This window comes from Prionailurus viverrinus, chromosome D4 (assembly GCF_022837055.1).
Source record: "Prionailurus viverrinus isolate Anna chromosome D4, UM_Priviv_1.0, whole genome shotgun sequence".
Classification (NCBI taxonomy): Eukaryota; Metazoa; Chordata; class Mammalia; order Carnivora; family Felidae; genus Prionailurus; species Prionailurus viverrinus.
In genome coordinates, this window is record NC_062573.1 from 1,513,326 (window position 1) to 1,536,778 (window position 23,453).

The window sequence follows — 23,453 nt, forward strand, 5'->3', positions numbered from 1 at the left end:
CAAGGAAACTGAAGCCCAGAGAGGCCGTCCTGAGCTCAGGGTTTGCTTCTTGCTTCAAGCTTGGCCCCCTAACACCGCTGCCTCTATGAGACTCCCACTTTTCTGTCCCCAAACCCGTGCCACCCTGGGCGCTTGGGATACGGAAGGTAACAAGGTGCCCCTTTTGGCCTGGGCAGCTGCCAGGCGAGTGGGCAATGTCCTGGCAGAGAGACTACAAATGTTTTCGAGCTTTTTCTCTGTTTCAGCACCATTCTAGGTGTTGGGATAGAGCAGTGGACAGTGGATGGCTTGGCTTCAGGTCACAATTTCCCTCTTACCTGTGTGACGTTGGACAAGTCACTTCACCTCTCTGAGCCCCATCTACAAAATGGGTTCAAGAGTAAATCTGGGTGAGGGTTAAATAACGTTGAGGATACTTGTTAGCATATATGGGAGCTGCCTCCGTGCCTGGCAGTGGGTGAGTGCTACAGGCCTTCGCTCAGGCCCCAATTATTATCATAATTATGCACAAATGGGCAATCCCAGGAGATATTTGAGTGGGACCTTGAAGTCTGGCTAAGACTTTGTGTTTTTCTTTTTTTGGCTAAGACCGTGAACTGTGGAAACAAGGGGGGAAGGGGCTTCTGCAAGGGGGCACAGCACAGGTGAAAGCGTGGAGATGGGGGCCTGGGGTGGATAGGAAATTACCAGGGGGGGGCCCCGGGGAGGGAAATGGGGCTCAGAACCTGGCGGGTCCTGGGTCTGATTCAGTGTTCTGTCTGCGGGCCACGGTGTGCCAGGCCCCGTGGCGGGTGTCAAGAATGCAGTGACGGGCGAACCTCCCGTCTCCTGGGGTATCGGAGCCCTGGAAGAGCCTCTCTGAAGCACTTTGCATGACTGTCCTTTGTGTCTCCACATCCCTGGGAGCCTGGGTTCAAGCCCCCAGCGTGGATTCAGGCTTCTCTACCTGACAGCTGGCTGACTTTGGACAAGTCCCTGGGCCTCACAGCCTCCTGTTTCCTCAGTGGGGGTTGTACCTGTACCCACCTCCTGGGGTTGCTGCCAGGGCCCGGTGGCAAATGCAGTAAAGGCCCAGCAGAGTAAGCCTGGGGATCAGCAGCCAGCGTTGTGCCTTACCAGCTGTGTGACGCTGAGTAGGTTCCTTAACTGCCTGACACTTTCTTCCCTCCTCTGTCCACTGGGGTAATGACAGACCCTCCCTCCCTGGGCCGTTTCGATCTCCTCCATAAAGCCCCTTGCACAGAGCTGGCGTGCCATCAGGTAGTTGCCATGATCGGGCCTTGGCATGCTGTGGGCTGCTGTATTTATGGGGAGAGAATTTTCCCTTGTTCCCGGCTCCAGGGAAGGGGTGACCAGCAGAGGGTCCCCTTCAGGGCAGCTGAGGCCGGCAGGGAGGGAACCTCGTGGGTGGCAGTCACCTTCCCGAGTAAGAAGGAAGGTGTTGTGCGCATCCTCTCATTTCTGGGGCCTGGCCACAGCCCTTGGGTTGGGCATAAGCCTCCCGTTCTGTGGTGAGGAATCTCTGGGGTGTGTGTGGGGAGCTTTATTGCTCAACGAGGGTGGCTCTGTGCCCCAGGGCGGCCCTGGCTCTAGATCGCGCCTCTGGCTTCTTGCTCTGAGGTTCCTACTATGCGCCAGGCCCTGTCCCAGATGTGGTGGGTACTGCCCGGGGGAGTCTGACAGGAAACAGGCCTTCACCCACTGCAAGATCAATGGGGGGCTATGGAAATAAGTGGGGGACACCCGCTGGCCGGGGGGCATCCTGGGGGAGGGAGTGGTGCAGTGGGGGGCTGAGAAATGGGCACCACCCCCCCCCAGCAGAGGGGGAGGAGTGTTCCTGACCTGGAGACCCCATGGCAAGGAAGGGAAGGCAGGAGCCTGGGGGCCTTCTAAAGAGTTTAGTCTTTGTCCCAAGGCAGTGGGAGCCATGGAAGGTTGTTGAGCAGAGAAGGTTCAGGGTGAGAGCTGTAACACAAAGATCCCTGTGGCTGTTGTAAGCAAAGGATCTGAAGGAGTCAGGAGTGGAAATGGGTAGAAATTTGGAGGCCGGGCAGACATAGGATGGGCATTCCCATGGCTGGGGGGCAGTGACTTGTGGCACAGTCAGGGCTCAGCTGTACTGGCCTCTTGACCGTCCCCTGGTCAGCTAGGAAGTCCACCTCACCCCGATGGCCTTGCGCTGGGCCGTGGGGCATGGCTGGTGGGGGAATCCTCTCGGGCCCAGAAGTGGGGTTCCAGGGACCTGTTGCTGCTATACAGGTGCTCTGAGCAAACCCATTCTTCAGGGGGTATTTGTGGGGTGACCTTGGATCAGTCCCGTGCCCTCTCTGGCAGCTGTCTCTCTTCTGAACAAGAACTGGCTGTTGGGGTGAGGGTGCCACTCAGCTGACTTAACCCCCTCTTGGCTTCGGCTCTGCGGGGTTCCGGCTGCTAGTTCAGGCTCTTCTCACGGGCGGTCTGCCAGTCCCCCTCCTCTGCTGGCCAGTGGAGCCTGTCATTACCCCTTCTTCCTGACTTTGCCCCTGATTACAGGTCCTGAGTGGGAGCCATGTCAGCCTTTCTGACAGCGGCCACCCACAGGGCCAGTGCGGTGTGGAACCCCAGCTCCCGGAGGCTGGCAGGTGGGGGTGAGATGGATTTGCCCAAACTCTGGTTCTGTGTTAGACTCAGGCTGATCTGGGTTCCTGTCATTTACAAGCTATGTGTTTCCAGAGAAGTCACTTAACTTCTCTGAATCTCAGTGTCTTCCTCTGTAAAGTGGGGACAGCACAGGAAATAACACGTGTGAACGTGTAGCACCATGCTGGGTGTGGAGGGGTGCTGAACACTTGGCTGTTGCTAGTACTTCTTTTTTTTTTTTTTTTTTTTTAATTTTTTTTTCAACGTTTATTTATTTTTGGGACAGAGAGAGACAGAGCATGAACGGGGGAGGGGCAGAGAGAGAGGGAGACACAGAATCGGAAACAGGCTCCAGGCTCCGAGCCATCAGCCCAGAGCCTGACGCGGGGCTCGAACTCACGAACCGCGAGATCGTGACCTGAGCCGAAGTCGGACGCTCAACCGACTGCGCCACCCAGGCGCCCCTAGTACTTCTTAATAGTGATAGTAGGGTGGCCAGGTAGAAGGGCCCTGGGTTGGGCACTGGGGGCCTGACGTGCTGACCCAGCTCTGTTGACATATGCTGTGTGACCCCAGGAGAGTGTCGCCACCTCTCTGGACTATAAGCTTTCCCTGCTCTCCTAGGTGGATGATGGAGATGGTGGTACTTTGGGCAGCTGTGTGACACAGGGAAACTGAGTCCCTGGCTGCCTCCTCTACCTCTCCCCCCTGGGCCTTCTCTCCAGGGCTCTGAGAACCAGGTAGGCAAGTTCCGGGCCTGCCCTGCCCTACAGGGTGCCGCCTGCCTGGTTTCAGTCGGCAAATCTCTTTCAGCCCTGAAACCGGGACGGGCCGGGTGAGGTGTGTCCCTGGGGCCCGCTGGAGGGACCGGATGAGCCGGGAACAGATTTGGCGCGTTGCCCTCAACTCGGGCCAAGCTGGGGCTGGGACCAACGTGAAGCCCCTGTGGCTGGCACGAGGCTGACGTGGTCCCGGCTGGAGATTGCCCTCTTCGTCCTGGGACCCGGCAGTCAGTGTGGAGGGGGCCCCGGGCCTGGGCTCAGATCCTGCCTCTGCTGCTCCCCAGCTGAAGGACTTGGCAGGGATCCCGGTTCTCCTCATCTGAAACGAGACACCGCCTGCCCCAGGTTGAGTCCAGGATTGGGGGGGGGTGACTCAACGCGACATGTGCTGGGCTTTGGGAGGGCCACGAGAAGGCCTTCGAGGCTCTCTGGGGCACCTCTGCACTCCTTTTTCTCATCCTCTGCTCCGGGAGCCCCTTCTCCTCTCTGAGCCTCAGTTTTGCCATCTGCACAGTGGGCTAAGTCCCCCTGTTCCCCAGAGTTGGCAGGGGACTGCGGGCCACCCTGGGGCCTCCCGCATTCTGGCCCAGCCCCCGCTTTCTGAGTGCAGGAAGCAGCGTGACCCATAACGTTGTCAGTTTGGGAAATCAGAGATTAACGTTCTTTCGGTTGCCTTGGCTACTGTTGGTGCTGGGCCTGGGGCTAGGCTGCACCGGGGGTTGCTCAGCTGGGCCAGGGGTGTTTCAAGGGCCTCTCTCCGGATTAGGGGAAGCTTGGACAAGAGGAACTGTGTAGGAGCCCCCGTTAACATGCCTCCTCTTTGCCAGGGTGAAATGCTTTATGCCCATTAGCTCATTGATCTTGATCTCTTCTTTTTTTAAATGTGTTTTAATTTATTTTTGAGAGAGAGTATGAGCAAGGGAGGGGCAGATAGAGAGGGGAACAGAGGATCTGAAGGGGCTCTGCTCTGACAGCAGAGAGCCTGATGAGGGGTCAAACTCACAAACTCCAAGACCATGACCTAAGCCAAAGTTGGACGCTTAACCGACTGAGCCACTCAGGTGCCCCTGATCTTGATTTTCTCATAACCCCATCAGGCAGACACTGTTGTGCCATTTTGCAGAGGGGGAAACAGAGGTTCAGAGAGAGGAAGTGCCTTGAGGAAGGCCACACAGTTAGTAGGTGGCAGAGCCAGGACTTGAACCCAGAGCCCGTGTGCCCAACAGGGATGGTGCCTCGTACACAGGTAGGGTTGATGCTGAATCCTGCCCCCGACTTCCCTCCCAGTCCTTCTGTCCAGCCTGAGGGGCCTGTGGTCAGACTCAGAACTGACTCACCAGCAGCTCAGAGGAGGTGCTGAGGCCAGCATCCCGGTCAGCTCCTGGGGCCAGGGCAACACTGATTATATCATCACTGAGATTTTGATCAGCTGAGCCAACAGGGACCTACCCACCCATTTTACAGGTGGGACAATTAAGGCCCAGAGAAGATGGACAGGTAAGGATCCAGTAGGTGTGAAGTTTCCCTGCCAGCTCAGACCAGTTTGGGGCTGGGGACCCCAGGCTTCAGTCTTGGCTCTGACACTCATCTCCTTACTGTGTGACCTTGGGAAAGTCACTTTGCCTCTCTGAACCTCGGTTTCTTCATGTGTAAAATGCGGATAGTAAGGTGCACTTTGCCTGCCTCTTGGGACCAGGCAAAGACCCCGAAATAAAGTTTAAGGCAGGACTAGAAATTATACTTCGGTGCCATGTGGGAGGCTGTTGGATGAGGAGGCTTTGTGGGGTGCGGGCTTTGGACAGGCTTTGAAACTCACCTCTTTCCCTTTCTGGGCTGTGGCATCTCTGAGTAGGTCACCTGGTCTCCCTGAGCCTCAGTTTCCTTATCTGTAAAGTGGGGATAGCAGTATCTATTCGGGTTCAGTGAGCTGTTGAACGTGCATAACTTTTTAGTGATAGTCACATCTGGTAAACTCTGGGGGTTCTAGAGGCAGAGTTAGGAGGCCTGGATGGGAAGGGGGTGGCTCTAGGTCATTCTTTTTTTTTTTTTGTACAGTTTATTTATTTATTTTGAGAGAGAGAGAGAGAGAGAGAGAGAGAGAGAGAGAGAGTGAGCACAAGCAGGGGAAGGGCAGAGAGAGAGGGAGAGAGAATTCCAAGCACTAACAGTGCAGAGCTCACTGTGGGGCTTGAACTCATGAACTTTGAGATCCCAACCTGAGCCGAAACCAAGATGCCTGACTGACTGAGCCACCCACGTACCCCTCTGGGTCACTCTTGATGGTCCCAAAGGGCGCAGCCCTTAGAGACAGGGTTCCAGTCATCTGGGAGGCAGAGAGATGCCCCCACATCCGGAGCCAGATGGAGCCCACTACCCTCGTGGTGCAGGTGTGATGTGGAAATGGAGGCCCCGGGGAGGGGGCATTGGTCCCCCTGAGGCCCCAGAGCACAGTGGTGTCTGGGTGCAGATGGGGACACTCAGGTCCACTCCCAGGATTCGTGGGCTCATGAGGGAATCGGGACCCCATAAATGAGTGCTTCTCAGGACAGCCTCATGGAGCTCAGTAGCTTTCTGTTGACTGACAAGTGAAGTGACTTCTTGAGCCATTAGTCTTTGTGAGCATTGGTTTGTACACCAATGTAAAGTGGAGGGTTTCATTCACGTCTGGGGCCATTTCAAGAATCTGAGTGTGTGCATTGGACCCTGAGTCTGAGTGGGGTGAGTTTACCTCCTAATTCTGCAGGATGTGCTGGCAGAGGGCACCTGGGAGGATGGGCGAGGAAACGTGGAAGGTGGTGAGGGCGGCCCACGCCCTCGGACTGCTCCATGCCAGCATCTGTACCTCCCAGCAGTTCCTGAGTCTGGGACCCCCGGGGACCTTGGGTGGGAGGGATGGTGAGCCTTGGCCTCGGCGGCCCTAAATCCGTGGTTTGTGGTGTCTCCAGAAGCCATGGGAGGAGGCGGGAAGAGCTGGCATGGGCAGGTGTGGAGGGGAGAGGAGCCCCGGAGGCCCGGGGACCATCCACGGACACTCAGGCTGGGGGATTGAACTGTAAAATCCCGACGGCAGCTCCAGGGAGACAGCCGCTGTAGGGTGGCCAGAAGGGAAGAAAGGGGGTGCTGAGCACTGCCTAGAGGAAGGGGACTGCCTGGGCCATGACCCCGGAGCTCAACGGGCAGGAGGAGCATCCAAGGTGGCCGGGGCTGCCCATCCAGGTTTCCCTCCAGCAGCGTTGGCCAGACAGGCCGCTGGGTACCCTGTTGAGGGCTTCTCCTCTGTGAGCCCGTTCTCCCAGGAGGGGACTGGCCCCCTTCCCTGGCCTGCCTCTCTCAGGTCTTTCCAGCCCCAAATCCTAGGCCCCCTACAGCGCTGCCTTCCCGTGGCACTTCCTTTGTACCAAGCACGAGGCAGTTCCTTCCAGGCTGTCTTAGGACTCTCTCAAGAATGTGCTTGGGGCTGCCCTTGCCAGGAAGCCATCCTGCCGCCCTGCTCCCTGCCACACCCCCCCCCCCCCCCCCAAGTCTTCCCTTTCTAACCCTTCCTTGACCAGAGTTAGGTCGAACGCACCCAGTTTCCTGGTGCCACCTGGGACTCTTCTAAGGAACCCCTTGAGAAATGACGTCACCCCTACCCCTGGCCCAGCGGCTTGCCCAGTCCTGGGGCCTGGTGCGGAGTAGGTGCTCAGTAACTGGTGAGTGGACTGCCCCTTGCTCAGCATCTGCCTGTGCCAGGCCAGAGTGGGGAGCAAAGGGGAGCCAGTGGTGTGCAGAACTGTGTCAGGGCCACCCTCCCTGATTTACGGTCAATCCTCAGACAGATACTAGCATCCCAATCCATTTGGCTCCCTAGCTGGGAGAGCAAGTTTGGGTAGTGAGAGACCCCACTCTGTGATGTTTGGTTCTGGAATTTCAGGTAGCAAAGTGTTTATCTGAAAACAGATCCAGATCTATATAGTTCTTCTTCTTCTTCTTTTTTTTTTTTTGATGTTTATTTACTTTTGGCAGAGGGGGAGGGGCAGAGAGAGAGGGAGATAGAGGATCCAAAGCCCCATGTAGGGCTCGAACTCACGAACCGTGAGATCATGACCTGAGCTGAAAGTCAGACGCTTAACTGACTGAGCCACCCAGGTGCCTATGTACTTCTTGAGTGTGGACAGCAAGGCATGCCTGTACTGGCAGTTGGGTGACTTGGGGCCAGGGCTGCTGCTGTCTGTTTGGGGGTGCAGGGTGCCTGGGGCCATCTCCTCTTTTCCTACACCCATTTTCTGTCCATTTCTGCCCATACCTTCTCTTCTCTCCACCCTCTGCCTGGTGACTCCCACCCTAGTCCTCAAGCCCTCTACTCCTGGACCTGGTCCTACAGTCCGGCTCGGATAACTTGTCCTCATCCCAATGGGGGGTCGACAGTGGGTTTTCTTTTTGCCCCCTACCCCACCCGGGCCTTCTCAGCCCAGATACTTCAAGCCCGTCAGCTTCATCTTTGCCTCCTGTCTCCTTCAGGGTCACCTTGTTCTGGTCTTCACTTCCTCAGCCTCCCCGGTTTCCTCTTCAACCTACAGCAACCCCCTTCCCCACAATCGGGCCTTGACACACCTCAAGGGATGATACTTTGCCCTTCTTGTCCCAGTCCAGCCCCGGGGCCTTCTAAACCTAGCCCCACCCTGCTTGGATGCAGTATCTGGGTTTTGCTGAGAGCATGCTGTGGGTTAGGCAGTCCTGGGTATGAGTTCTGACACAGGACAGCGGCTTCCTGCTGGGCCTGGCTTCCCAAGGGTCAGGGTGGATTCTGGCCCTTCTGGAAATAATGCTCTGAGGCTGGGTGTCCCAGGGGCTGGTCAGCCCCCCCCCCCCCCCCGCCCCCCAGCCCCAGAGCCATGGCTGAAGGACCCTCGAGATCCCGCATGCAGGTAGAGTGCCTGTTGGGCATGTGACTGCTTGGGGCAGAGTTGGGGCAAAACCCTGGGCTGCGGCTGCGTACCCTGGTGGCTGAGAGCCTGGCTGTCCAGTCCTACGTCCGCAAGTCTCCGTCTTCTCCCTAAAATGGGGAAACAATAGCCCTGACTCCCTGGGGTTTGATGAGGATTCTTTGGTATCTGGCACGTAAAACATGCCCACCCGCTGGCTCGGATTACCGCTCAATAAGTGGTAGCCATGATGGTGATGATGATGATGATGATGATGATGATGATGATGGTGATATATCAATATTATTGTCATCTGAGGTCCCATTTTTCTCTCTTTGGCTCCAATGCATTACCCCGTCTTGTCTGCTCCCCTCACCCCTCCCTATCCTGCCTCATCATTTTTCCAAAACAATTCCCGTGGTCTTTGAGAGAGTTCTGGTTGTTTATGGCTTTTAAAAAATAGGCATTCAAAGCAAATTCCTCATTTGTTCCCCCCTTCCTCTCCCCAGATCGGAATCTGGACAGGCATGACCTCATTCCAGGAAAGGGGACCACAGGCAGGGTCTACGGAGAGGGGTCCTTGGGCTGAGCTGCCTCCAGGGGGCATAGAGGGAGTGGGCCTGCCTGAGACCCTGGGCACGAGTGGCACAAGCTTTCAGTAGCCAGCCAGCCCCCCTCCCCCCCCACCAACCTCCTAGCTGGGCCCCAAGACTGCATCCCAGCTCCATCACCCACTTGCTACGTGACCTTGTGCCAGTGACTTAACCTCTCTGGTCTCAGCTCTTCTGTGAAATGGGAGTAACACCAACCCTACCTCACAAGGTTATTGAGAAGAACACAAGGTGTGTTCTTGGCACTCGGAGACCAGCCATGGCAGGGTGGGGGGGGGGGGGTGCCATGTCAATCCCTTGAGACAGGACCAGTTCTTCATTTTCTCATTTAATATTTATTTATTTATTTAACAACATTGAAAAAAATTTTTTTTTAACGTTTATTTATTTTTGAGACAGAGAGAGACAGAGCATGAACAGGGGAAGGGCAGAGAGAGAGGGAGGCACAGAATCTGAAACAGGCTCCAGGCTCTGAGCTGTCAGCACAGAGCCCAACGCGGGGCTCGAACTCACGGACCGTGACCTGAACTGAAGTCGGACGCTTAACCGACTGAGCCACCCAGGCGCCCCCCTCCCCGTATTTATTTTTGAAAGAAAGAGTGCTGCGCATGTGCATGCATGAGAGCGGGGCAGGGTGGGTGGGGGGGGAGGGGACGACAGAGGATCCCAAGCGGGGTCTTCACTGACAGCACAGAGCTCGATACGGGGCTCAAAGTCACGAACTGTGAGATCATGACCTGAGTTGAAGTCGGGTGCTTAACTGCCTAAACCACCCAGGTGCCCCAGGACCAGTTGTTCAAATCTGGAACCCAGGACGGTCAGTGGTGGTTTCACCGCTAAGACTGGACTCATCCACCATTGAGTCCCGTCTTAGTGTGCAGGGAACTGAGGTCCAGATAATGGAGCCACAACTTCTCAGGGCCAGGAAATCTCTCCTAAGGAGAAGGCCTCCTGGAGTGTTAACAGTCACCACCCTCCCTGGGCCTCAGTTTCATCATCTGCAAATAGGGATGCCCAGGCAGGGCCATTACTGAGCGTCTGATGTGCGTTGGGTGAGCTCTGGAGGTCACAATAGTCGCCTTCTCTGTTCAGAAAGTGCTTTAGCAGCAGAGAGAAGCAAATGGCCGGTGAAGCCAAAAGGTGGTTAACTTAGAGGAGTTAATTTTAGAATTTTTTTTTTTTTTTTTTATTGTGGAAGGAATCATGGTTGGTAAATAATTCAAATGCTGTAAAAGTGAATAAAGCAGAAAATGCAATTCACTCGGCCCTCCTATTCCCACACCCTGGGTCCCACCCGGAACAGTCAGGAGTGCTGCCTTCTGGACCTTTTCCTCCGTCTCCGAGTGTAAATAACTTACAGGCACAGACAGGGGTAATTTTAAGTGAGGTAATATTTAACATGTGATTCTGTAAGTCGCTTTGCCTTACGTGGCCAAAGGTGGACACCTTCCCTCTGGTGGTACCTGTGGGTCCCCCCACCCACTTCCTGTCCCACGTGCACTGGCATGTTCTGAATCCGTCTCCACGCACACGCATCTGGCCCATTTCCGCTGATTGCCTTGGTGAATATATACTGTACCTGCCCTTCTGTGACTTGCTCCGTGGGTAATTCCTGGAGGAGTGAGCCCGGCATCCGGGAACCGCATGCACCCTTAAAATCGTACGCGCAGCGGTGTTCCCCCGCCCCACTCCCAGAAAGGCCGTCCCAATTTCTAGAACCCACGGCTCTGAGTTGAGGTGCCTGACTGGTCTGACCCGGGGGGAGGGTGGGGGGAATGGAATCTCCGTCTGCATTTGCTTGATGACTGGGAGACTCAGCTGTTTTCTTTCCCTTGTCTGCTGGTTTCTCGTGTTTTCTCTTTGGTGATTTCTCTGTCTCAGTCGTTGCCCGTTTTCCTGTCCGAGAGTTCACCCTCTGTGTGCAGGAAACGCACAACTCCGGCCAGAAACGCAGTGCAGGTGAAAGCCTGGAGCTTGTGCAAATAGTTTTACGAGCAGGAATTTGGAGCTTGGCTGGTGCCCCTCCCTGGGGCAGGGCCGGGCGGCTGCGGGTAACCATGACGACCTCACAGGCCTGTTTGTTCTTCCGTTTCAGAGAAAACCGGGACGATCCTGACGGAGTTCCTCCGTTTTTATGAGGACCAGTATGGCGTGGCCCTCTTCAACAGCATGCGCCACGAGATCGAGGGCACGGGGGCGCCGCAGGCCCAGCTGCTCTGGCGCAAGGTAAGAGGTGCCGAGCCCGGGTCAGGGTGGGCTCTGACATGGCTTGAGCGGGTGGCTTCCCGTCCCTGGGCCTCAGTTTACCATTGTTGCCTTGATGGTCCCTAGGGTCCCCACCTATCTTCTGAATAGGCATACAACCCGGTGGTCTTACCAAGACCCCTTCATTCGCTGTGGGCGACTCCCCGCCAGCTCAACCCCTCCATTGGTGGAGCTGGGGCTCTGGAGTCATCTTGGCAGGCCCAGGTTCAAGGGCAGCTGCTCCTCTTAAAGGCCAAGTGCCCGTGAGCAAGTCACCTCACCTCGTGGAGCCTCCATTTACTCATCTGTGAAATGGGATCAGAACACCTGCACTGGGCGGTTGTCGGGATTAAAGATGAGAATCAGCCGGGCGCCTGGAGCAGGGAAGGTGCTCGGTGAGCGCCGGCTGATAAGTCAGCATCAGCAGCCTTGTCATTATCCTGTTATTAGCAGGATTGTGTTTGCCCAGTAAATATTTGTCGAGTGAGAGCCTGGAAAGTGTGTGGCTCCAGCCCACGAGTCAGCATGGGCTGAAGGAGGCAAACAAAGCCTCCTGGGAAGGGGACCCTGTGACTGGCCTCGGTGTGGGGCTGGGGGTGGGACGGGCATAGAGGAGGTGAGGGAATGCCAGAACACAGGTGGGGGGGGGGAGCTGTGAGTGCCTAGCTGGAAGCCAGCAGTCTCAGACTTGAGCCCGTGGGGTGAGAAGCTAGCCCTTGCTAGTCAGGGGGCGGTCCAGGGGGCCCTGACTCAGCCCAGGGAAATCCAGGGCATTTCCTTTCGGTGACCTTCACTCTCTGTCCCCCGGATGGCCAAGGGGTGGCAGAGGGAAGGGTGACAGGAAGGAAGGGTGCCAGCCCCACCTCTGCAGGTGGCCTGGCCCTGGAGTGGCCAAGCAGTAGTCCAGAGGCCCCTTACCCTGGCTGGTGGCCCCTGGACACCTCTGGGGGATTCCCCTCTGGGGAATCGGCTTGGCAGAGCCGATCCCGCCTGGGAGTGGAGTCCGAGCCAGGTCAGCCAGGCAGCCCCAGCGCCGGTGCTCAGGTCCTTAGTAGCTGAATTCCATGCGTGGTGGGCTCCAGAGTTGCCCTTGATCACCTCGCCACACCTCCCCACCCAGTCCTGTTGGCTTCCTCTGGGCTGCCCGGGTCAGCCCGTACGCGGGCTTCGGGTCCCAAGACAGAATGGTAGAAGAGGGTGGGGTCTGGTGGGAGAGAACTCGGGGCACCGGGGCCAGAGCCTCTTGGTAGTTGGCTTGGCTGGTCAAGTCAGCCTTCAGGGCTCCGCCTCCTCACCTGACAGGTGGGTGCCTCCTGCAGAGGGCCGCGGTGAGGACTCCATGAGAGAATGAGGGGAGCAGGTGGGGTTCCTGAGGGGTGTGAGTCCAGACTTGCCGGGTAAACTCCGGCCCGTGGCCTCACCTTCCCGAGCCTCAGTTTCTCTGTGTGTGAAATGACACTCAGAACAGCCACCTTGGGCCAGAGGGGTGCGTGCAGCCTCCAGGAGGGGGTGGGGATTTCGTGGGGCTTCTTGAGGCCAGATGGGATTCGGATTGTGCGGAAGGGGACCGGTATGGGCCTCTCTGAGGTGGCAGAAGAGTCTGAGAAGGCCCCAGACCAGGAGGGTCAGGCTTGTTTCTTCCTCTCCTCACCCTCCCCCAAACCCAAGTGGTGGAAAATATGCCAGTTTACCACGAGACCCGAGGGGGCCGGAGCTGGCTCACTTGACCTGGCTTTCAGGATGTGTTGGTGGTTTCTCAGCGGGAGGGGGATTGGGGATGGCTGGAGGCGTCAGCTGTGGGGGGGGAGGTCGGGGGAAGGGAGTGGAGGGGGGATGGCTACTGACGACATAGAGGGAGTACCCCAAAAGAAGACAGGCAGGCCCACACTCGGTGCCACAGTTGACGGAGCCGGGGCAGGTGAGGGGCCATGCTGTCCTCGCTGGTCCCACAGACACTCGGGGAGACAGGAAAACGTCATTTACATGACAGACTGGGTACCACAAAGGAGAGGACAGAGTGAACTCAGACTGGGGGGGACTCTGACCTTGTCTGGGTGGTCCGCCATCTCCGCTGAGGACCTGCTAGGAGAAGAGACCATCAGACTGCGGGAGCAGCACGCGCAGGGGCCTCCGCTGGGCCTTTCAGTGGCTCATCCAGGATGGTGGAGGCAGGACCCCAGCCAGGTTCCAGATTTCCTGGAGGGTGGGCCAGGGCCGCGCATCGGAGCCCGAGAGCGTCACATGACCAGAAAGGTTGTCTGGACCCTTGGTGTCGTGGCCACCTCCCCACCTGGTGACAACAGAGGGCAGAGGTGCCTGGACCGGGTGTCTGGCAGGTGCACACTTGTGTGGTAGGAAAGCCCAGGTGAGCTGCTCTGGGTGGGCACAGCTGGGAATGCTTCCCTGTTTGGAAAAGAAATATCGCAGGCTGCCTGGGTCCCTGAAGTGGGTGACCTCTGATAGAGTGAGGCACGAGAATCACTCTGCATGAAAAACACCCTTAGTAATGCCTTTATTTGTTTATTTTGAGTTTATTTTTATTTATTTATTTTTTAATTTTTTTTTTCAACGTTTATTTATTTTTTGGGGACAGAGAGAGACAGAGCATGAACGGGGGAGGGGCAGAGAGAGAGGGAGACACAGAATCGGAAACAGGCTCTAGGCTCCGAGCCATCAGCCCAGAGCCTGACGTGGGGCTCGAACTCACGGACCGCGAGATCGTGACCTGGCTGAAGTCGGACGCTTAACCGACTGCACCACCCAGGCGCCCCAGTTTATTTTTATTTATTTGGAGAGATCTAGAGAGCAAGCAGGGGAGGGGCAGAGAGAGAGGGAGACAGAATCCCAAGCAGGCTCCGCGCTGTCAGCACAGAGCCCGATGCAGGGCTCACACTCAGGAACTGTGAGATCATGACCTGCGCCGAAATCAAGAGTCGGCTCCTTAACTGACTGAGCCACCCAGGTGCCCCTAGTAATGCCTTTCATGTTCATTGTAGGAGAACCGAAGTAACACGTAAGAGGAGTAAAATGAAATCAATCACCTACAATCCCTGAAAAGCAGGGATTTTTGGTCCCATTTTGCCACTCCGGAAATCGGCCATTGTGATAAATCGTGATAATATCTTTTTTTTTTATTTTTTTTTTTAACGTTTATTTATTTTTGAGACAGAGAGAGACAGAGCATGAACGGGGGAGGGTCAGAGAGAGAGGGAGACACAGAATCTGAAACAGGCTCCAGGCTCTGAGCCATCAGCCCAGAGCCCGACGCGGGGCTCGAACTCACGGACCGCGAGATCATGACCTGAGCCAAAGTCGGCCGCTTAACCGACTGAGCCACCCAGGCGCCCCTCATGATAATATCTTAATAGAAATAATACTAATTGTCATAATAACATCAATTGTTTTTATTAGAAAGAATACAATAACAATGGTAATAGTAGTAAAAAAAGCAACAACCCAGAAATGATAAAAACAGCAGTTGTTTTGTGTGGGTGCAGCTCATCTAGCTGGCACGACCTCGTTTGAGGGGTTATACTTCTGTCCATACCTGTGACGTGGGCTCAGGCTCAGAGAGGCAGAGCCGCTCGTCCAGGGCTCCCGTGGGACGGGCGGTGGAGCCGGGACTGGAGTCTGCGCTCTGACCACCCCCCACCCGTTGAAGATTCCCCTCGCAGAGCTGGAAAGCTTTGCAGAGTCCAAAATATTTCGCCTGGGCTGTCAGGTTCCGTTTCATTTCCAGCAGGCCTTCCAATGGAAACACGACTCTGCCATTTGAAAGGCTTCAAAATAAAACCCAAACCCGCAAGTAGCCGCCCTTTACGGGCTGCCTCAGGATCTGGGGGTGGACTTGGGGGGCGAGGGGGCTGGGAAGGCCTCCCCAGGCCTCCCGCTGCCCCTGAGTCAGGGCTCCTGCCTCCAAACTGGAGGCCTGGGGTCTCACTAGCAAGGGTCTTACCAGGGTGTCAGGAGAGCGGTCTGCTCTTTCTTTCTAGAAAAGATGGAGATTCGAGAGCTGGGTCGAGAGGAGGTCCCTGTCTATATATAGCCCACTGAGCACAGCTTTGTGACTTGGGCAAAGCCCACTGTGTGTGCGCATGGGGTGGGGGTGGGGGCCGTGGTAGGGGGAACCATTTTCTTTTCCTGTAAATATTTTTATCCCTCGATAGGAAGCAGTTGAGGGGTCCTATTGTTTGAGTACAATGGCCCTCATTTTCCAAGAGTGTTTTGGCATTTCCCCTTGAAGAGTAGCGGATAGGTTGCTGGGAAGAGGGGGCCCCTGTGAAGAGGCAGGGCCTCGGGGGCCACAGCTTGGGACCAGGGCTTACACCTGGCTCCGGCTGCAGGGGGCAGCCCGAAGCCGAGCGAGGAAGCTGGGAAGGGTTAGGCACGTCAATAATATTTTGTCCTGTTATTACATAGGATACGTGTTTAGTTTTTGCAAAAGTCACTGTATTTATTGCAGAAGATAGAAGCTGTTGCAACTCCGCCCATCCAGGAGTAAGCCTGCTCCCTGTGGCCTCTGTATCTCCTTCCCTGGAGCTTCCTGGTGTGGGCTTGCTCAGGAAGCAAGCTCTCAGAGATGGCCACCCTCCCTCCTCCCCAAATCAGTCAGTCTGTGGAGCAGGGAGACTGACACAGACCGAGCCATCCTAACACTGGCTGCTGCATATCTCGAGCTGAGCGGACTGCCCGTCAGGTGCCAACTGCCTGTGTGATCCTTGCACATGTCACATTCTTTGCAATACTTGGGATACCTAGGTGAAGTCAGTGCTGTCACTGCTCTCATTTACAGATGAGGAAACTGAGGCTCAAAGAGGTGATGGGATAGGCCCGAAGTCGCACTGAGTCAGAGGTGAAGTCAAAGTTGGGACTTTTCAGGAAGATCTGGGCGTTTCTAATGCCCACATTGGTCATCGGTCTGCCAGGATGCAGGTCAAACATTGAACCCTCCAAATTGAGGTCCCCTCCAACTCCATCCAAATCCGTGGAGTGCCATTTTGTTAGCTGACAGAGCTGGGGAGGCTCTCTGGAGCCACCTTGCCCAGGTTTTTGTTACCCTGAGCGGAACCTGAGGCCTAGAGCAGGAAAGAGACTTTCCCTGGCACTAGGGCCTTCACCGTACTGGCCTGTGGACATACCCCCTCCACGCTGCAGTGGGGGGTGCGTGGGTTAGCAGCCTGCCATGGACTCCAGAGACCCATCCCAAGGTGAGCGTGCCTGTCTAGGGCCAGGACAGAGTGGGAGACCTTGGTCCTGGCTGGGCCCTGAAAGCTGGCCTGGGTTCAAGTCCTGGCATCACTATGGCTCTGGTTGGACCTTGGGGAAGCCCCTTCATTGCCCTGAACTTCACTCTCCTTATCTGCCTCATGGGTAAGATACAGCTTTGCCTCCAAGAGGAGGACTTGGGGGGATGTGCTCAGCAAGGGGTGAGCACACTGTCCCCTTCTCAGGGGACCCCGTTGCCCTGCTGGATGGTTGGGGGAAGCCACGCCTCACTCACTGCCCTGCCCCACCCCTAGGTGCCATTGGATGAGCGCATCATCTTCTCTGGGAACCTGTTCCAGTACCAGGAGGACAACAAGAAGTGGAGGAACCGCTTCAGTCTCGTGCCTCACAACTACGGGCTGGTGCTCTACGAGAACAAAGTGGTGAGGCCCCCCACCCACCCTGCCTCGGTGGCCCCCCTGAGTCTCGTGCCCTGCCCCTTCTCTGCAGCCTCCACCTCCAACCTGCTTGTTCTGCTGGGTTCCCTCTAAACAGGTGTCCAGGTGCCCAGCTCTGGGGTCACCTTTCACTTTGCCTCCCCCTGTAACTAACTCGCCACTAGCCCCTCCCCACCGTCCAGGTTGCCTCAAGTCTGTCCAATCCCTCCATTTCCAGGCCCTAGTCCCCCTCCCCGCCCCCTCTTCCTGGCTGGGCTCCCCGAAGCTCTTCAGACCTCTCCCATCCTTGCTCTTCAACAGCCACAAGAGTCTGGCCATTCCCTTCCCCCCCCCCCTTACCCAGGGTTGTGGTCCCATCTTTCCTTCCTGATTCCCTTGCCCGCCTTGCAGCCCCCTGCTCTGTACTGGGTGCGTAAGCATCCTGCTGATTGTTCCTTATCTTTGCCTTGAGCCCTTGGGGAAGCCCTACCTGTTTGAGCCACAGACCCAATTTCTACTACCAAACGTTTCTCCAAAGTAGCCAAAAGGACAGGCCCAGAGTGCCCTCTGTTCAAGGAAAATCAATGTTAAAGAAATGTAAACAGCGTAGGGGGGAGCGGCCTGATTGCCCAGGGCAGTGGTTCTCAAACTGATAGGTTGAATCAGAATCACCTGGGAGGCTTGTTGAACAGGTTGCTGGGCCTGCCCAGTTTGGTCTTGGTCTGAGTGGAGCTGAGAATTTGCATTTCTAACAAGTTCTCCGGTGATGCTGATGGTGCTGATGACCTAGGACCACACTTTGCAAATCGGTGTCCCGGAGGCCCTGAGCCATTCTGAAGAAATGTGTTGGGTAGTGGCACCTAGTGGCCAGGTGCAGCATGGCAGCCCTGCTGTATGAGCTATGACCTCAGAACCACTTTTTACCCACCCTGGTGAATGAAAGCAGCGTCCAGACCTAATTCTCCTCCAAAGGGGGCTTGTGTGGAGCTCAGAACCTAGGAATTTGGTGGACAGTTCAGGGTAATGATCAAAGACTCTGGACGGGGACAGACCAGGTTCATGTCCTAGGTCGGCTGTGTACCGGCTGTGTGAACTTGTGGCTACCGATGGTACTCGCCTCTTGGATTGTGAGAATTTTGTGAAAGGAGGCTTGCATTGTCCTTAGCACGGTGCCTGGTGTGTAATAAACACTCAGGCAGTGGTCGCCGCTGGTGACAGGGACGGCAGTGCCGGTCACGCTTACAGTGCCTGGTGGTGAGGCCCTGTGCTGATCCTGTCACATGGATCATCTCAGTGCTCACACAGCCCTGTGGGGTAGGAGCTGCCCCTGTCCCGGTTTTATAGACCAGGGAACTAAAGCATAGGAGGTGAAGGAGCTTAGTGTCAGCATCACACAGTGTTCAGTGGAGCCAGGATTTGAGCCCAGAGCCTGGATCCAGGTCACTACAACATGTGGTTTTTCTTTTTTTCTTTTCTTTTCAATATTTATGTATTTATGTATATATGTATGTATGTATGTATGTATTTAGAAAGGGACAGAACAAGAATGCGAGTGAGGGAGGAGCAAAGAGAGAGAGGGAGAGAGAGAATCCCAAGCAGGCTCTCTCGCTGTCAGTGAGGAGCTGAGCGGACCTGAGCTGAAATCAAGAGTTGGATGCTTAACGGACTGAGCCACCCAAGCGCCCCCTACACCATGTGGTTTCTAATCAGTGGGTGGGCTCCTCCTCCTCTTCTCTCTCCCTCCTCCCCTTTTCCTTCCCCTCCTCCTCCCTGCCTCAGGCAGACAACACTGAGAGGGCCCTGGAGCCAGACCTGGAAATGAGAGTTAGACTTGGCCACGCTATAACCCCGAGGGACCATTCCTCTTGTCCCTTCCTCAGGCCTACGAGCGACAGGTCCCACCACGGGCTGTCATCAACAGTGCAGGCTACAAAATCCTCACCTCTGTGGATCAGTACCTGGAGCTCGTCGGCAACTCCTTACCAGGTAAAGGACCCCCCATCCCAGGCCGAAATGCCTTGCTTAGGCCCAGGACATTGCCAGGGGGGAGGGCAGCCCTGATCCCAGAGCTCCTGTCCGTATTTGCAGAGAGAATGGCCAGGCCTCAGCAGGGAGGCTGAGAGGGGGTTTGCCTGAGGCTGAGCGGGGATTCAGTGGGACTGAACCATTGTCGGCTCCCCACTGCATGCCCACTTCCTGAGCCTTATGGTCACAACTATGCAGCGGGGGTCCCACTCTCTGCCCTTCCCACCTCCTTGAGGCCTTTTAATGCCCCTGGAGAGGATGACCGAGGTGAACCTCTTTGTAAACCGTGGAGTCAGTACTGCATTTGCGAGGAGTTATTCTAGGCGTCCTGTTTCCACCCCACCCTGCCGGGGACTCCCGGAAGCCTTACAGGAACACATCTGCCTCCCAGATGATCCCAGGGAAACCAAGGGGTGGGGGAGAGGCTGATCTAGGGGGCAGTCTGTGCCCCTGGATAGGGCTTGGGAGTACAGTGCCCCGTGTGGTTGAGGGCTCAGCTACAGCCCAGAATTCCTGGATTCCAGCCCCGACTCTGGCTTTGTTTTTGTTGTGTCTTCTCCGGCAACTTGGCACCGAGAGGACTGACCTTGGGGTGTCGTGTAGACCCCTCGAGGTGCTGTGTACACCCAAGCCCCACCCGGGGACTCAGAGCCAAGGCGCAAAGAACTGTCATTGTATGATTAACAGTGGCAAGGTCCCAGCCCAGGACCACTTATCTCACTGGATCTCGAATATCCTTGCGGACAAAATGGAGAGAAATCTCCTTTTATTTATTTTCTGTCCCCCACCCCCAGACCTCCCTTCCCCCCCACCTTGGACATTTAAGCCACACTTTGGCCTGCACGGCTGAAATTTGAAGGGAAACCCAAGAAGGTAATGCTCGGCCTTTGAGCCCGAGGGCTCTGACTCTGTGTTATTTGTGTTTTCTGCACGGAGCGTAGAGCCTTCCCCAAGATGCGGCACCAGCTCTGAGAAAGGAGTCTGCACAGACATCAGGGGGTTCTGAGGTCCCTTTAGCCAGGCTGTGGGGGATGCAGTGAGGAAAAAAAGGATGCTGCCTTCTTGCTGACTCACTGGTCAGCCCAGAACAGGCCAGCCCTCTCTGGGCTGGAGCCGGCAGCCCCTCGGAGCCAGGCCCAGGGATCTGCTGCCCGCCTCCCCCGGCAGACGGAAACTGCGGAGAGCAGCGGCTCAGGGGACCCTGTCTCCTCAGGGACCACATCAAAATCGGGCAGTGCCCCCATCCTCAAGTGCCCCACGCAGTTCCCGCTCATCCTCTGGCACCCTTCTGCACGGCACTACTACTTCTGCATGATGACGGAAGCGGAGCAGGACAAGTGGCATGCGGTCCTGCAGGACTGTATCCGGCACTGCAACAATGGTGAGACGCCATCCGGCCCTGGGGTGGCGGGGGGGAGGGGTGGCGGGGGGGAGGCCCCGGCGCTGAGTGGCGACACCTAGTGGCCGAGTGCGGTGCGGCAACCCTGCTCTACTAGCTGTTGCAAGTTTCCAGCTCGGGGCTGTAGGAGGCCACTGCGATGTTGCCCTTTAACCTTCTTCCTTGAAGAAAACAGTTTTCTGCTACTCAGTGGGGGGGAATATTTGGGGAAACTGTTCTCAGAGGGATGTGATTATTGAGCCCTTGGGCCCTGGGTCACAGAGTAGCATGCCTCTTTCTAGCAATGGGACTCTTGGAGCCTGTATAAAATGAGATAATAATCCCTCCTGAGTCTTAGGGTGTTTGTAAGGAATCACAGTGAGAGTCCACCTGATGCTTGGTGAGGACTTATTTAATTAAAAAAAACCCCCTTATTTTACTTTTTTTTTTAAAGCTTATTTTGAGAGAGCACACGTGTGTGGGAGGGGCAGAGAGAGAGAGAGAGAGAGAGAGAGAGAGAATTCCAAGCAGGCTCTGCACTCTCAGCACAGAGCCCGACGTGGGGCTTGATCTCTTGAACTGTGAGATCATGACCTGAGCCGAGATCAAGAGTTGGACACTTAACCAGCTGAGCCACCCAGGGGCCCCTAAAAAGATTTTATTTTTAAGCAATATCTATACCCAACATGGGGCCTGAACCCACAACCCCAAGATCAAGAGTCGCACGCTCCACCGACTGAGCCAACGAGGCACCGCATGACTTTTTTTTATCATATCATTTCTTACCTCACCCCTCACCGGTAGGGTAGCCTAGAAGTTCATGTCCTTCCTTGGGGCCTCAGGGTTCTCTTCTGTCAAGTTATGAGCTCTCTTTCTGTTCACTCATTGACTCAGCATTTTTGTGTCTGGGCACTGAGGACCCAGCAAGGGGGCAAGACTCGGTTCCTGCCCCTGTGCTTCTGGTGGTCTGGCCGGGGAGACAGATGTTAAACAGGAGCAGCTGCCTGGGGTGCTGGGTGGAAGCCTGGAGCGTGTGTGTGCACAGAGGGTGGGCTAGCAGAGGTTGTGTGCGCCCTTGAGGTCACAGTTCAGCCAAGACCTGAAGGGCGAATGGTCCTTGGGTGGGGGGAGGAGTGGAGGGAGGGAGGAGTGTTCTAGCCTTGAGCCCGGAGGCAGGAAAACAGTCTAGAGGAGGAACTGCTTGAGGCCCTGCAAGTGGGGGAGGGTGACCCCAAGTGCTGGCAGGGGCACTGGGCCAGGTCAGGAGGGCCCTTCAGGGCTCTGGAGCTTGATCAAAATAGGGACAGTGGGGCACTGAGGGGCTTTCTGCCTGTGGCGCAGGAATGGCCTGTGCTGGTTGTTCCCGACTTCCTCCTGATGACCTGGCCTGGGGCAGTGGGGGGAAGGAGCCACCGCCCCCACCCTCCCTGCTCCTGCCCACCTCGGACAGTGTGGGCACTCACGCCTGGAGGCCAGGCTGCTGTGGTGACTCGGCTCGCCCCACCCATCCTTTCAGAGCCACCTCTGGTCTGGAATCTGGGAGGTGGGAGGAACCAGGTCTTCAGTCAGGCCAACGGCTGTCACCTGGGCCAGGCCCGGCCGCCCACAAAAGGCCTCCTGTTCCCAGATCCCTGGGGGCTGCTGGGCCAGGGCTGGGCGGAGGCCATCTGGACTCTGGCCGCCTGGCCTGGGTACCGGCCCCGCTCCTCCCTTCTTCCTCCCTCCCCTCAGCCCCGGCCCGGCTCTGCCCTCTCCAGGTTTCTAGGGCTAATGGCTGACCTGGCAGGGCTACTCCAGGCCAGGTCTGGGGTGGGCTCCCCACGTGTACAATGTGAGGATGACAGGTTCGAGCTTTGTGGGATCGCTGGGAGGCCTAAATGCGCTGGTTTGGGCAGAGCTCTTGACCCCGGGCCGGGCACCGTGCAGAGAGCTCGCCAGGGAGTCTGAGGGAACCCCGTGGGTGGGGGTGCTGTGGGTGGGAGGGGGTGGGAAAGAAGGGGCATCCTGTGGCTGGTTTTAGAGAAGCCTTCCCTCCGCCCTGAGGACTGTGGGAAAGTTCTCTGCTTCCTCCAGCGTGGAGGCAGGGCCTGGAATTGCTCACTCGGGGGCTGCCAGGAAGTGGGGGGGTGGGGGTGGGGAAGGAGGCCAAGCTGGGGGGACGCCAGCCCGTCCCAAGGCCCCCCTCACATCCTGCATTCCTGGAGCAGCTGGGGGGTGGCAAGAGGCAGCTGGGGCACAGAGCTGAGCCCTCAGGGTGGGCCTGGGCTACAGAGGTCAAGGCCTCTTCCTGTCTGACTGCCACCCCCCTTCGCCTGCTGCCTGGGGCTGAGGAATGCAGCTTCCTTTCTCAGTCTGACCCTGAGGACCCCACAGGCAGGAAGTCACCAGGTCTGGCTGAAGTCGGCTGGTCCTGTGTTAGAGCCCTAGGGCTGCCATTCCCTCCCTAGCTGTGTGTCCTTGAACCAGTAACTTGGTGTCTCTGAGCCTGTTTCCTCATCAGGAAAAGTGGGGCTGTTTGAGGATTGGATGAGGGAATGCGTGCGAGGTCTCGGCCCGGGGCTAGCGTCTCAGTCCACTTGGGCTGCCCTAACAAAGTGCCACAGACTGGGTGGCTTAAACCACGGTTCTGGAGGCTGGAGGTCCCAAGGTCAAGGTAGCTTAGTCTTCTTCTGCGGCCTCTGCCTTTGACTTGCAATGACTGTCTTCTCCTGTGTCTTCACACAGTCCTCCGTCTGCCTGTGCACGCTCTGCATCCAATTCCCTCTTCTAAGGACACCAGTCATGTTGGATCGGCACCCACCCTAATGGCCTCATTTTATCTTAATGACCTCTTTACGGGCTGTATCTCCAGATACAGTCACCTTCTGAAGTACTAAGGGGTTAGTTAGGTCTTTAACATAGCAGTCTGAGGGGGGACACAGTGCAGCCCCCCCCCACCTTGTGACAGCCAGGCTGGGGGTGGGAGTTGGGGGGAAGGGCTCAAGAGGGGGCCCCCTCTCTTGTAGAAAACTCAGCAGCTCAGCGAGCAGAGATGTCCTAAGGGTCTGAGGCTGCATGTGTGGCCGCGAGAGCCAGGCCTGGGGACCTCGCAGCCTCCTTCCTGCCTCCCCAGCCTTCCATCTCCCCGTCCCGCCACCTGGAAAGCGGCCTGGCCTTGCCAACGCCCCTGGCTTGTCGTCTGTAAATGGAAATGCCCTCATGTGAGAGAGGTTGCATGTGACGCACGGCCCACATTTTCTAGGCAAACC

General features: G+C 56.6%; 1 protein-coding gene across 2 annotated transcripts in view; it reads left to right on the forward strand.

Moving 5' to 3' along the window:
* Positions 1-23,453, forward strand: part of NIBAN2 (niban apoptosis regulator 2) — a 53,483-nt gene that overhangs the window by 21,545 nt on the left and 8,485 nt on the right. For both annotated transcript variants that reach the window (XM_047829922.1, XM_047829921.1), the window contains 4 exons: positions 11,012-11,142; positions 16,680-16,808; positions 18,683-18,788; positions 20,041-20,208. In XM_047829922.1, the coding sequence (XP_047685878.1) occupies positions 11,086-11,142; positions 16,680-16,808; positions 18,683-18,788; positions 20,041-20,208 (460 nt within the window). In that variant the 5' untranslated portion in view covers positions 11,012-11,085. The remainder of the gene's footprint in view (positions 1-11,011; positions 11,143-16,679; positions 16,809-18,682; positions 18,789-20,040; positions 20,209-23,453) is intronic.